This window comes from Agelaius phoeniceus, chromosome 1, assembly GCF_051311805.1.
Source record: "Agelaius phoeniceus isolate bAgePho1 chromosome 1, bAgePho1.hap1, whole genome shotgun sequence".
NCBI classification, from domain to species: domain Eukaryota; kingdom Metazoa; phylum Chordata; class Aves; order Passeriformes; family Icteridae; genus Agelaius; species Agelaius phoeniceus.
The window spans coordinates 93,352,300-93,367,098 of NC_135265.1; the positions used below are offsets into that span (position 1 = coordinate 93,352,300).

The window sequence follows — 14,799 nt, forward strand, 5'->3', positions numbered from 1 at the left end:
GGGTGGGAAGTGAGGTGGGATCAAGCAGGGAGAGGAGCAGAGCGTGGATCTCTCACCTTGAAGAAGCCCTTGCAGCCCTCGCATGTCCGCACCCCGTAGTGCTGGCAGGCGGCATTATCTCCACACACAGCGCAGGTGCCTTCCCCGGACGAAGAGCTCCGGCTGGGAGGAGACGGGAGGCCGCTGCTGCCGCTGCCGCTGCTCTCGCCCATCAGGCTGGAGGTGGCTGCGTTGAGGCCGAGCGGTGAGAAGGCTAAGGTGGCTGGTCTTTTGGCCAGGTGAAGCCCGTAGGAATGGCCCTCCATGGGAGCCTGGCTGGCGGCGGGCCTGTCGGAGCCCAGGGGCAGGCTCAGCGAGGCCGGGTCGTAGCACATGTGGGCGGCCGCGGACGGCGTGTGCGGAGGCGAGTGCTTGAAGTGGAAGAGAGGGAAGCGCGGAGGCACGGTCTTCATGGGGGCGGCGTCCATCAGGTGCCCGGGAGGCAGGCAGGTCTGCGTGGGCTGCAGTGGGGACTCATCCCACAGGCCCTGGTGAGCAGGGAAGCCGGGCGTGGTGGGCGTGGAGGGTGGCGATTGCTTGAAGTACATGGAAGTGCTGGGCATCCCCTCATCTGTAGACGGGGGCAGTGAGGGCTGGTATGGGGACAGCCGGGTGTCTTCCATCTTTATGAGGGGCCTCTGGCCAGAGGAGGCAGTTTGCATTTGGTAGAGGCAGGAAGGCTTGAGCTCGTAGCTGCCAGAGTAACCCTCCATAAAGGTGCTGAAGCTGGGAAGGGAGGTGGTGGCAGTGGCAGTGATTTCGGTACTGCTCAGGTCCATGGTCAGCTTGGCATAGTCAGGGTTCATGATGTCTGAGCTGTACTCCGAGCCATAGGCGTAGGTCTGGGATGCATAATTCGAACCGGGCGGTGAAGGACTATACTGCGCTTGCACACAGGGCATATCTGCAAGGGCAAAGGGGCACGTCAGCAACAGGCCCAGGGCACCAGCCTCCTGCGGCCCAGGCCATCACAAACTTCCTTCCTAGAAGCTTTCCTAGAGCTCAGATAGACACCCAACTCCCATTCGGACATTTTAAATTAGCCTCGAGCCTTTTGCTTTCAAGAAGAAATATGCACCAGGGACCGACTAAGCATTCAGTACTAGGAGTCTGCTCTCATCTAGTTAAGGGAGAAACTCACCAGCTTATATTATACCAGTGCCAGTGAGAGAAAAATCCATCTCAACCTGCCCTACATCTGCTGCTTAATATATGTAGGTGTCAATGAGAATTAGATAAGCACAATGAGAACAGTTTATGACTCTAAATCTACCTCTGTATGCATTCAATCATGCCATAAAATTTTCACAAAGGGTAAACGGTTCTCAAATGCATAATATTAAAAATTATATTTATTTTAAAAGAAGCAGCATCTGCAGCGCATGTCAGAGAAATTACTCAAATCACAAGGTTTTCTACTCAGGACTTGCAAACATCAGTTTTGCTTACTCAGCTCTGGACCTTTGAAGAATATTTCTGGTCAGCTAATAATTTAAGGTTGCTGTTTCATTATTAGTTTTAAGGCTTATCTTTGGTAGATAAGGCTTATCTTTGGTAGAATGTTCTCCTTTAAAAAGTGGAGGGTACAACATCCCCTTCAATTTGCAAAAATGTAGGATAAAAGATATGTGGCATTTCTCTTTTTATGGGAAAGCAAGGTTGAGGCCAGTAATACAGTTGGTTTTATTCATTAGTCATGAAACTTAATGTGGTTCACTAATAGCTGGGATGGTCAAAGCAACACAGCGCCTGGCTAAAAAGATCTGATTGTTATTTACTTTTACATTTCCTACTAGTCTGCCATGTAATTTGCTGGTCACAGGAAGTAATAGACCCAATTCTGCAATTCACTGAGGTTTGCCTGACTAAACATTGTGAGATTCTAGACCAATATTTGCAACTCAAACTAAAAGTGTGTGGTGTATTTTGGTTCCACAGCAGAGGAAAAAAATGCATCAATTAGTATAAATTTTCTCATAAAGAGAAAAGTAAATACAGATAAAATGTATATCAAAATTAAGTACAGTTCATCTCTTCTTAATCATGGTAATTTATATTCCAGAAGCACTTGAGAAATAATTCATGTTAAAAAAAAAAAAAACTGCCTTGGAAATAATGAGGTTTTCCTCATTATTTTAAGAACTCTTTTCACTTACAATTTTAAAATATTCACTCCTGGCATGCAGGAATCCAAATAATTTGTGTTAAATCAACTTTTAATTCTTTCCTGCCTGCTTTACAGATAAACATATTTAAACTAAGCACCAAATTTGAATTATCACGCTGCCACAAACCATTCACATCTTTGTTCTTCTCGAGAAAACACTAAAATCTGAGAAAAAAAAATAGTGCTGTTTCCTGAAATTAGGACCTTCTTTGCCTTAAATCCAAAAGCTTGAAGAAGGAGGCAGGACAACCCTCCCCCCTAAGCCTTGCCTCCCAATGTTATTTATGTATTATTCTGCTGTTCCCTTTTTTTTCCTGTCAATTTCTGTCCATGCCATTCCACGCACACACATTTCCTGGCAAGTCGTATCATTATCATTTGTTAGTTTAAGGACTGGCTGTTAAAACATAGTGATCGGTGCTTAATCAAATAAAAAGGGAAAGAAATTCTTTCCACACACCTCCACTGAGAACTGACAGAGGAACATAACAGAGTGATTTCACATCTAATGTCACAACTGGACGTGTTGATACACAGCTCTATGAAGGAAAAATGCTTTTTTGCTAGCTCAGAAAATGAGCAGGAGTTCAAGGGAACAGATCATTATGCCCTTTTTTCCTGCATTTTTCTGAGCATAACAGTGTCATGCCACTGAATTCTGTGCAAAGTGGAGTAGAAAAACAGAAGTCTAAAATAACTCTGACCGGAGGACTGAAAAAATATCCCTAACCTAAAGGTCTGGTCTCTCCTGGCTCTGTGGGACTCCTCCTACCTCGCCTTTTGCCAGCGCACTTGTCTAAGTCTAACCCCTACTTTTCCACTTAGGGCACCAGTATTAATTCCCCTGCCAAGTAAATAACCTGAGATTTTTTCTTTACCCAACAATATTAAAACAAGAAAAGAAAAGAACCCACAGGAGGTGCATTAACGAGCAACCTGTCATCAAAACCTAAATGAATGGCTAAAAGCATCGGAGCAGGGACATTAGGAGCTATTACCATGGTGTTCTGCTTTCTTTGCGAGAACGTCAGGTAAAGGATGCCCAGTTGAACGCCAGGCAAGCCGGGCGCCTCACAGGGACACTAGCACCCCCAACCAGCTCCCCCTTGAATCTGGCACGTCTTTGGCGAGGGGCTCGCAAGCCCGTGTGCCCCAGGCACGGCATCGCCAAAAGCGCTGAGAAAGGCACGCGCTGCTCTGATCCGTTTGGGATTTCAACTCCCCGGGACGTCGGGGGCCGATGATGCCAAAGGGATTTGGGAAGGGTAGGGGCCGCGCCAGGACCTCCCGCACCCCTCTCCTCCTCCTCCTGCCCTTCTCCCGGAGCGGCAGCTTACCTGGTGGGTATCTTGCGCGCTGAATGGTGGGGCTGGAGGTGCGGACGGAGGCGGCGGCGGGCGGCGGCGGCGGCGGGGTGGGTGCCGGCTGGGACCTCTCTGCGGAGGCGGGCCCGGGGCCTGGCCTGGGCGGGGGGCGCTCTTCCGACCCGGGCTCTGTCCGCCGGCGGCGGGAGACAAGGCACAGTCAGGGGCGGCGGTGCCCGGCGGGGCGGAGGGGAGCCCCCCGCCTCCCCCCGGCGCGGCGCCTCGGGGGGACGTGGGGGCATCGTCCCCCGCGCTCGCCCGCCAACCCCCCGCCTCGCCCCGCGGGTGGGAAGGGGGAGCCGGCCGGGGAGCGCATTCCTGCCGGCTCCCGCTCCCTCATCACACAAAAGGCAAGAGAGCACCGGGCTGGGACAACGGAGCCGCCGGTTTGTTCTCCGGGAGAGGAGCCTGGGGAAGGCAAGGGGAGAACTCCGGGCGGGGTGACTACAACAAGCGGGACAGCATCCACGAGCGTCCACTTCCCCGTGAGAACTTTCTCTTTTCGGGATGCAGAGACAGGGGAAAAGCAGGCTGGGAGTTTCTATGCAAGGTACCGGCCAGATTCGAGGGGTGTCCTGCCGGCCCGGCTAACCCTGTGCGGTGTCTCCGGGCCCATCATCGCCGGCGCGGGGGAGGGAGCGCAGCCCAGCCGCCTCCCCCCGACCCTCTGGGCGCTGCCAGCCGGGCTCCGCGGCAGCGCGGGGGATGCTCGGCCGCGCCGGCCCCTGCCCACGGAAGCCGCTCCCCGGCGACTCTTTCTCCCGCTCCTCGTCTTTCTTTTGCCTTCCCCGCGCCCCTCGCCTTTGAACCCCCGCCAGCACCTGGGGTGTTAAGTGCCTGTCAGCTCATCCCTTTCTCTCCCGAGGGTTTTGTTCCCTTGCGAGCTCCTAAGAGGCGGTTTCCCGCTCGGCGCGGAGCGCCCTAGGGCTCCTCTCTGCCCCCCCGAGCCGCCGGTTACCTAGAGACACTCGCTGCGCTTTTAACCACGCAGCACCCCTCCGGGCTGCCGCCGCCCGAGCCAGGAGCGCAGGGCCGTAAGGGCTGTAAATTAGGAGGAAATAACTACCCTTGTCAAAGCTCTTTTCTTCCTCCGTGCACTTTACATTCAGCCCCGAGTGACACCCCTCCCCACCCTGTAATACGAGGAGGAAACCGTGAAACACTCCATTGTGATTGTGACTTCTTCAGGCGAGTTTCGAAACCTTCATTTACCCGGGAGGGACTGCGGAGGGGGAAGCTCCATTCAATTAAAAAGTTTCGTGCTGGATTTCCACCGCCGGTTAGCTGGCGATTTTTTTGGGGGGGGGAGTGGGAGGGATCGCCCCGAGCCGCACGGTCACTCCAGCAAATATCCACGAGATCGCGTGAGATTCACCTCCGAAGAAACCGTCTGGTCTGGTTTAGTCCATTGTTTTTTACCGGGGCTTGACTCCAGCATACAACGGTCTCCACGGAGGAGAGAAAAATAGGGCGAAGAATGTAATCGAGTGAAGCGGCTTGGATAAAAGTTAGCGATTCATTCCCAAACTTTTTTTTTCCTGGAGAAAAAAAATCCTATCCCAACACACTAATCCCCCTACATAAAACAGTGTTTTACGCCCTTTCCCTGGGAAATATCCTCTCACGGATCCCATCGTATCCAAAAATCGCAAGTTAAGTAACAGCGTTCTTAACTAGCCGCGCTAAGGTGAGCGGCATCTCCGCCCGGGACAGGCTATCGCGATAATGCTGTCCCGATAACTGTCCCTCTACATAATATCACAACCCAACGCCCGCGCTTTCTCGCCTCTTTCCAAGACTGAAACTTCTTTCGCAGCTATTAAGGCGAGAAGGCAAAGGCGAGAGGCGCCGCGGGGGCAGGGAGCGGGGCAGCGGCGGCGCAGCCCAGCCTCCCCGCACGGTACCGCCCGTGCTGGGGCACCGCGGCCCCTCGTTACCACTTCTGACCTCCGAAGGGAAAAGTGCACATTTCCGAGGAGCAGATGCCGGGCAGACGTGCCGTGCAAACATCCCGTCTCATTTCAATACAATATGTCACATTCCAGCAATTACCTCTCGGGCGAGCTCTTTGGGCTGCCGAGGGGGGCTGCTCTCTCCCAAAGTGAGATGAGCTCAACCTGCCTCGCCGTCCCTATTAGACAGCTGAACTTGTGCAAACAGAACCACCTATTTCCCAAGCGCGGCTAAAGGAGGGAGACAAATTGCTGCCATTCATCACCGGCGCTGTAAACTCCCCGCCGCCGGCGGCAGCATCATTTCCATGACAACAACTAGCAGAAATACCTTAGTACCTCCGGCTCCCGCTCCGCTCAACCACAGCCCTCCCGTTTGCGAGGAGCAGCAGTGCCCCGCGCACGGCAGGAGTTGCCGAGACGGCAGGGACGCTCGGAAGACGAGCGGCAACTGAACATCCACGGGGAGGATGGGGGAGGAGGGGGGGAAGGTGAGGGAAAAGTTTCAGCGAGAGCCCGGCACGGCAGCGCGTCGGCTGAGCCGCATCGCTCGCCGCCGGCATCTCCCCAGCATCTCTACCCCGGCGGCGCAACTTTCACGGAGTGGGGACACGCCGCGCTGTCCCTCTCCCTCAGCCGCTCCCGTTCACTCGCATACGTACTCGGTTGCTGTGGAGGTTCCGTCTTTACATCTAGTTTATAGGTGCTCGCTTCCTTAAAGGCGTGTGTAGGCGCTGTCCAGCGGCAGGACCCGAGACACAAAATCCCTCAGACTCCGGGTAGCTGCAGGTCCAGAGGGTGCGTTATCCCGAGGCATGGAAAAGGATTGAAAAAGCCTGAGGAGCCAGGAGCCCGTCCCCGGGCGAAGGGAGGGAGTGAGCAGGCGGGCGGGCGAGGGATGCCGAGCGGCGGCCGCCGCCGCGATATGCCTTTGTGTGTGTGTGCGGCGGGAGCCGGGCCGGGACCTGTGCCCGCGTCCCGGTGCGAGTGCCCCGGGGTGCGCGTGTGCCTGCGCCGGAGAGAGGGGACGGAGGCGCCTCTCTGCGCTGCTCTCCCGCTCCCTCTCTCTGAACGTCATTTATGTGAGAGGAGCCCTAGCGGCCTCTCCATAGAGCGGCTGGAATGCGAAACGTCAATAGTGACGCCATGGGAGCCTGACGCTACTGACCCCCCCCCCCCGCCCCAGTGTGTGCGCCGCGCTCCCGCCGCACCGCGCCGAGCTGAGCTGTGCACAGCCGCGCACAGCCGAGAGAGAGGCGCGGAGCAGTGCGGAGCTCCGGCAGAGCCGTGCTGAGCCGCCGGCAGCGGGACGGGACGGCACGGCCGGCCGCCTCGGGGCCGCCTGCCCGCCACAGCCTGGCGAGTCGCTCCCAAAGCTGATAATAATAATATTAACAATAATTATTAGTATTGAGATAGTGATAATTGCAAAACTATTATATCTTTACTGAAGTGGCTCAAATGAAAAGAACTTTGCTCAGTTACTCAGTGGAACTTTTAGGATTAATTAATAAAGGTTTCTTTCACTTTTTTATTTTTCATTTTTTAAAACGTTTTTTCTTTTTGCTTTTTAATTTTTTTTTCCGAATAATTTTCTCTTCTCCAACTTTTTGTTTTTCCTTTTTTTCCTTTTTTTTTCTTTTTTTCCACTCTCTTTTTATTTTCTTTCGAAACTTTCCAGTGCGCAGGAGCAAGGAGCAGGTTGCGGGTGGTGCCGCTCACAGAGCCGGCACAAGTGCTAGCCGCCCCGAGAAGCGTCCGGGCTGCCGCCTGCTTGTGACTGTCTGTGTCCGTGTGTCTTTCGGTGTCCGTGTGTCCGCCTGGGGCACCGGACTGGCGGCGGACGACTCCCCCGCTGTCTCCGCTGGCAGCAGCCGCCCGCCGCCGTGCCCGGTGCCGTGTTTACATCCACCGCCGGCGGCCCGTTCGCGACTGTCACTGCAGCCGTGAGGGCCGGTGCTGCGCTTGTGCTTCGCACAGAGGGGCTCCGCCAAGCGAGTCCTCCCGACGGACGGGAGCCGAGGCGGACGAGGCGCCTGCTGCCCCGAGGAGGAGGGACCGGCGGCAGCGGCGGCACTTTCGCTTTGCCTCTCGCTCCACCATCCCGCCGCCGGCACCGCCGCGGAGCGTGCTCCCTCCCGGGGAGGCAAAGCCGGGCTGGCGCAGGGCTCGGCGGAAGCCGCGGACCGGCGGCGCGACGGCCACGTCCGAGCCCGGGATCCCCTTCCCGAGGCGGTGCGCGCCGTTTTCCCCCGGGCGCTGGGGCGTCCCCCGCTCCCTCCCTCGCTCCCTCCCTCTGGGGCCGCGGCGCTGCCAGACCCCGCTCCCCCCGCGGGGGAACCCGCCGGGCTCCCCGCGCGGCCGCGCTTCCCCTCCGGACGCCGCCGGCCCCCGGCGGGGGCCAGCCCGCGCCCCCACGTCACCGCCCTCGTGCCGCCGCCGCGGCCAATCCACGCACAGGACGCGGCGGGCCCCGTTCCGAGGGGCGGGGCGCGGCGGAGCTGACGCACGGCGGCCGCGTCATTGACGCAAGCGGCGTTGCTAAATTTAGCCCCGCCGGGCCCCGCGCGAGGCGCTCGGGATCGCGCGCGAGGGAGGGGGCGGGGCCGGAGCCCATTGAGCGGCGGCAGCGGCGGCGGGCGGGAGCGCGGGGCTATTTTTGGGACACCCCCCTCCCGGCCCCCCCGGTTGTGATCCGGCCAAACCAAATATAGATGCGGGCGGGTATTTATAGCGCCGGCGAGTCCCATTGTCGTGGGGCCACGCCCCCGCCCGGCTTCCTCTGCGCAGGGGGTGGAGTGCGGGGCAGCGCACGGGGACCCCGGCGCGCACACCCATCCTCCCGGTGGCCCCCACGGTGGGGCAGGGGGGGAGGGGGAAAGCCGCAGCCGCACGCTGGCGGGGGGTGCCAGACCCGGCTTCCTCCTAAAAAAAAACAACAAAGTCTCTTGGTGGCTGTGGCTGGAGTTCCCCCTCCGCGTGGCCGGCTCGGTGCGATTCCCTCGGTGCGGCGCGCTGCCTTCCCTCCGTATCGCATCGCATCGCACGCCATCCCTGCACGGCCCCCGGCGAACCACTGCTGACATTCCCGAGCCGCGGCCGAGCGCCCCCTGCGCGGGGGCTTGGCGGTGCGGAGGCGGGGGAGGGGATGGCGGCAGGATCACCCCCCCGGCCCGCCGGCCAGGGACGCGCGTAGCAGCGCGGGTGTTTCCGCGGCGGGGATGCCCCGCTCGGTCCGCCGCGGCGGGGATACCCCCTGCCTGACGCAACGGAGCGGAGCAGGGGCGGCGGCGGGCACAGCGCATAGCGCCGCGGTGACCTCATGGCAGAAGCGGCGCTGGTTGGGAGTCCTTCCCCCGCCCCCCCCCTCCAAACCAGCCCTCCCTCCCCTCCCGCCTGTTGAGTAAGCGCCGGGAGAAGCGAAAATGCCATGACGGGCCGGTGCGCACAACCCCGGTGCTGACACGGCGCGACAAGGGAGATTCCCTTTGATGCCGCTGCCGGCGTGGGCGGCTGAGGGCAAGGGAGGAGAGACAGAGAGAGGGTGGCACTTTCCGCCCACCCCTCACCCCGGGCACTGGCCCCGATAAAAATACTCGTTTTCCATGCTGTCATTTCTCCTTTGCATCTCGGCCTCTCTGCTGGGAAAGGGACTCCGCGGAGCGCCGCCGCCCTCCTCCGGGCCCCTCGCCCCGCTCCGGGCGGGCTACCCCCGAGAGGGGTACAAAGTTCCAGAGTCATCCCGAAACTCGCAGCTCCGCACTGAAAGCGTGTGCAAGAGCAAAACGTCGGTGCCAGGTGGACTGTCCTAGAAACCGTATTGCCCCCCCCGCCTTTCCTCCCCCGGGTACTCCGTGCAACTTCGCAGCTTCCTCGAGCTGTTCCTGTCTCCCACGACGTGAAAATATCGTCATGCAAGAAAGCTAAAAAAAAAACCCCAACCAACAAAACCCACTCCAAACCCAAAACCGGCGGCAAGAGTGTTTTGAAAGCCTTTAAAATAATCTTTGAGGTGCTATTTAAAGAACAGGAAATGGGATGTTTGGAGAAAATGATTAGAAAGTGGCACTGAGTGCGCTATGTACTTGGGGCAGATGCGGGTGCTGTGCAGGGAGCCGGGCACTTGCTCACCGACCGACCCGAGGCAGTGGTTCCCTCTAGGGAGAGCCCGGTCTGCTGTCTGCTGTCCTGCAGTTATTTATGACATGAGAGGTCACTCACTATACTCAGTGTGCTTCCCATGAGGCGAAAAGGAAGTTCACCGCGCAAGGAACTCCCAATCCATTAAGCATAAACACCGAGGCGGGGGCGGGGGGAGAGATAAGGGGACAGGAACAACAGTAGGCAAATTGTCTAACTGGTGTGTACACAGCTTGATTCGCTGGAGGCGGCGGTGCAGGAGAGAGGGCCGGAACGATGTCATTCCCAGGGCTTATTGGATAACTCGGAATAATAAAACCAGGCACTGCAACAACGGGAGGAAGCCTGCAGCAGTATGAAGGAAGCCTTGGGTGAAATAAAGTTCAAGGAAGTGGGGAAGGTTGTTGAGGGATGTCTGCTGGGTGCTGCCAGAACTGGGGAGACCGAAGGTTACAGTGGGAGCAGACAGTGTGGAGAGGATGAGGGATTCACTTCCAGTACCCACGCATGTTTACATTTATGGCCAAATAACTTGATGACAACTCATCAGAATTTGCTCGGCTTCCCCAAGACCAGGGCCAGTCTTTAGGCTGCACATTTCTGGGGCCAAGGCAATGAAATGTCACTGTTTTTAGGGTTAGGATACCCAAGTCAAACTTCTGAAATCCTGACTGGCTGCCATCTATCCAGAGGCACCTAAATTGGACAGTGATAAGACAAGAGAGAATGGCCTTAAGCTGAAGGAGGGTGGGTTTTGATTAGATATTAGGAAGAAATTCTTTACTGTGAGGATGCTGAGGCACTGGAATAGGTTACCCAGAGGTGTTATGAATTCCCTATCCCTGGAGGTGTTTAAGACTAGGCTGGATGGGGCTCTGAGCAACATGGTCTAGTGGAAGGTTCCCTGCCTATGACAGGGGGGTTGGAGGGTTGGAACTAAATGATCTTTAGGATCCATTCCAACCCAGGGCATTAATGATAGATTCAGTAGTACCATCGAAATGGCATCTAGTCTAACCTCCTATGCAAAGAGTATCCCCTGGCATTTTTTAAAATAAAATTTCCTGTCTTCCTCCAGAATGTAGAAAACAACTGTTCATCTACTTAAATGCCATTCTAGGGAAACCCCAAAGAGGAGCTGGCTGGTTGTGGTGGTTTGACAGGAAATGTGTTTTTTTCGGGATGCTGTGTTTTTGGCCAATGGATATTCAGACTTTAATATTGGCATTTAACCTGGCCATTGAGACATGGACACGCCTCTGAGAACACGGGGTTAAAAGCAGAGCTCTCCCCTGGGAGGGTCCTTTTGGGTTTCCGGCGGGAAAGAGTTCGGGTCTCTCCCCCGGCCCAGCTGCTGGCTGGGCAGGGGGAGGGGAAAAGCCATGTGGCCGAGAGAGGTAGGCCTGAGCCCGGGGGTGGAAGGGTGGAAGAGAGAAAGAGAGAGAGAGAGACACCGGGAGCCATCGGGCAGCCCCCCCTGAGAGACAGAGAGAGAGAGAGAGAGAGAGAGAGAGAGAGAGAGAGCCGCTGCCTGAGACTGTGACCTTGAAGCTTGATAAACATGGGCCTGTGCCGGCAGCACGGCTGGGACGGAGAAGAGGGGGGGGTTCAGCCGGCCACTTGTAGGAGCTTTTAACCCCTTTTTGGAAAATGAGAACTTTACAGAACATTGACCTTTCCTAGAAGATAGAGTGGAAGATGAGGAAGAAAATGGGCCAGTGTGAGAGAGGTCTGGGCAAGCGAGAGATAGTAGAAGAGTAGAGAAGAATCCTAGTGGGAAGAGATGATGGAGTAGCTTTTGCTGGACTCTTTTTGTATAGCCATGGACAGACCCATGTTCCTTGTGATACAGAGACTGCATTCTAGGGGGAGGCAATGGCCTCAGAGCCAAGAGGGTTCAGTGTTGATGCCCCTCGGCCCCAGGGGGTGAAAAAAAAATATGGGGGGGACAGGTGTCCCAAAGGAGAGATTGTGGGGACAGGTGTCCCAAAGGAGAGACTGTGCCTTTTTCGGATCGGGACAGAGCATCCTTAAAAGACAACCCTAGAAGCAGTTCTGGTCCGTGTTCAGTGGTGAGAGCACTGGACATGAAAAGGAAGAAGTCACGACGGCAGATGTACTCCGGGCGGTGCCACGAGTGACACGGAAACACACGAGGCTTCAGCTGTGTTTCCAGGGGAAGCCCATGGCACAAGAAGGACTCCTCTCCTCTTGATGAACTGAGGATTGATTGTTTGAAGGGTGGTGCAGGACTGAGAGTTGGTGATTTGAGGGACAAATGTATTGAGTTGGAAATTTGGTGGGGGGAGGAGGAAATGCATTTGTGAAGTTTTCATTTTCCCTGTGTATGTGTGTTCCTTTTTCTTTGTAGTTGTAGTGTAGTTAATAAAGTTTTGTTTTCTTTTTTCCCTAAGTAGGAGCCTGCTTTGCTTATTCCTGGTCACATCTCACAGCAGAAACCAGGGAGAAGGTATTTTCATGGGGGCACTGGCATTGTGCCAGTGTCAAACCATGACACTGGTGCACCTAAATTACACAGTAGCTCAGTAGTTCCAGCACTTGCACAGAAAACAGGACATTCAGATTCACCGAGTTTGTCTGGGGCAGGGAGGCAAGAATGGGAATGGGGAAACTTAACCTACATTCCCCATCTCCCAGGAGATTGCTGTAATCTCTGCATCATTCTGGGTGGTATCTCAACCACTTCTTTGAAGTGGTGAAACCACTTTCACGTTTGTGTGCAAGCACTGTAGTCTAGTGCTTCAGGCTGTCTGCTAGGATGGAGGAGATCTGCCTATCCTATCCATTCCTGCTCCAAGGAGGGCTTGTGTTATTTTATATTACACACCTATAGTATAAATATACTGCCATGGCCTTAAGAGAACTTTCTTGCCTGACTGAGCATGATTTCTGTGTTAAAGTTCCTTTATTCCCTCCATACCTTCCTAGACAACCAATAACCTGGTGATGAGGCCATTCTTTCAGATAAAGGTCAGTGTGGATTTGAGTCTTCTTAAAATAAGAAAGGAGCTGAATCACAGATCTTCTGTTTCTAGGGAGTGCTGTAATTGTCAGAGCTACAGAAAGTAGCACCTGCCTCCTTCCAGCTGTGTCTTTGAAAAATCTCATAGGTGAGGTAGGGTTCTACTAGCCTAAGACTTCCTGCTGGCCTAAGCTACATCTCTTTGCTCCAGAGGGATGGGATTTGGGATACGGCCCTTATCATAGTGTTGAACTTGGTCTGTTGTGTACCCTTTCCTCACCCTGCAGTGATGTGAAGGGTTAAATGATTAATTTGGATTTCTGAATTTGTGGGCATGGGGTACTAGAAAAAACACTGCAGTTTTTAATCTCGTCATCTAAAACATCGTTGGATTTAGGTCTAAGTCAGAATCTTGCCCTTCAGAGGTATTCTGTTGTGCAGAAAATAAATATAACACCTTCTGGTGCTGATCAAGGTCACTAGGGTCTTGAAAATAGGGTATGACCCTGGTCAAAATGACACTTAGCAGAGTTTGATAGCCTAGAACAGCAGCTCTGCCTCAGCTGCCTTATAACATTAGGCCAGCACGTTTCTAGATGAGAGGTAGCATGCTACAAAAGGTTGTCAGGACACCCAGTTTATCTCTGCTGGGTTTCCAAACTGAAAAAGGAACTTGTTCCGCCTCCTTTGCTTGAAAGGAGCCTTTGTCATATAGAGGTTATGATGAGGAAGAGGGGAAGGCCTGTCTTAGTCTTTGGTGGTGTATTTGGCAGGCTGTGCCCTGCTAAAATTGAGTCCTAGTCTTCAGTAAATGAAGTCCCGATATAATCCAGCCTGCTGTCCTACTTTTACAGTCAAACATTTATCTTTACTTTTCACAACTAGTTAAAGACATGGTTGCATGGTTTATGCTCAGATTTTCCAAATGACTATAATTGGATTGTGGCCATGCATTGGAAATTTTTTGCCCCAAAGGAAGAAATTTTGAGAAAGATTCAAATGATTCAAACCCAGTCTTTTATGAATGTTAGAAATATGCACAGTATGCTTTGTTCACAATAGCTCTGTTTTCCCAGACAGAAGCTCCACCAACTGGTGGAATTGCCCTGGAATTCTGCAATACCACAGATGGGGAGGCTTGAATATTCCTGGACTGACTCAGCCTGTGCACTTTGCCTGGCTTGTAAGACAATAGACGATTCTTCCTTGGTTGTGGAGATCCAAATTAAAAGTAAAGGAGGTCACATATTAACAAATAGAATGACTGCCTTTTAGACAAGCCCACAGACTGAACTGTGATCATATTAAGCAAAGGGGCTGTTGACAGTATAATTCCTACTGCCAACATAAGAGCTGATTAGGAATGGGAGAAGCCAGGACCAGACAAGGTTCAGACATGCAAGCACAGCAGATTATTAAATAAGGAGATGAAGCAGCATTCAGAGGGATCTTAAATGAAGTACATTAATTATGTAATAAATGAAGCAGCTTTAAACTGGACTTATAATGGATACAAAAGAACTACATTTTGCGTTGGCCTTCATACTTTCAAAAGGACAATCTTACTTGATTGTGCTCACTTGAAGAAAAAGGCGACAGTGGGGAAGAAAAGAAAAATGCTCAAGCTCATCTTATCCTAGGCAAAGATCTTACAGACTGTAATGTTTATTACAAAGAGATGGATTTTAATAAAAGATCAAGGCCATGGGACTGGTTACAACCCCCAAAATTTAATATTTTTTCTCTCTATCTCATAATTAATAAAATTATAGCAATTATAATTATTATTTTTTAAGTTATTTTTCTGGCTTCCTTTTTAGCCCTTCATTTCTACATTTAATTCTTGACTGGATTCTCAATCTTTAGTCCTAAGGAGTCTATTTACTTACCACATGAAATACTAAACAAATGCAACTCTGTAGCTGTAAAAGAAAATAATAGTTTATACCAGATAATGATTTAGGCTTGTTCAGTGGGCACTGCCTTTTTGGCAGACTTTCTCTTTGTGTTGATAAAGGATAGCTCCTCAAAAGCAACAACTTGTTACTTATTTACTTTTTCTAAGATCTTTTAAATTTCATCTGCTTTCTATTATATTGACTTTCTGGTTACCCTGTTTGTTTTGCTCCTAATGATTTCCAAACCTATGGATCT

At 53.4% G+C, this 14,799-nt stretch overlaps 1 protein-coding gene and 1 long non-coding RNA gene across 2 annotated transcripts in view; one reads left to right on the forward strand and one right to left on the reverse strand.

Annotated features, from left to right (window-relative positions):
* NR4A3 (nuclear receptor subfamily 4 group A member 3) overlaps positions 1-6,655 on the reverse strand; it is a 29,390-nt gene extending 22,735 nt beyond the window's left edge. The window contains exons 1-3 of the mRNA XM_054640507.2: positions 6,185-6,655; positions 3,544-3,699; positions 57-943 (exon numbers count right to left, since the gene is read on the reverse strand). Of these exons, the coding sequence (XP_054496482.1) occupies positions 57-941 (885 nt within the window). The 5' untranslated portion in view covers positions 942-943; positions 3,544-3,699; positions 6,185-6,655. The remainder of the gene's footprint in view (positions 1-56; positions 944-3,543; positions 3,700-6,184) is intronic.
* Positions 3,049-14,799, forward strand: part of LOC143694787 (uncharacterized) — a 64,673-nt gene continuing 52,922 nt past the window's right edge. Inside the window, exon 1 of the long non-coding RNA XR_013183503.1 lies at positions 3,049-3,546. This is a non-coding gene — a long non-coding RNA (uncharacterized LOC143694787). The remainder of the gene's footprint in view (positions 3,547-14,799) is intronic.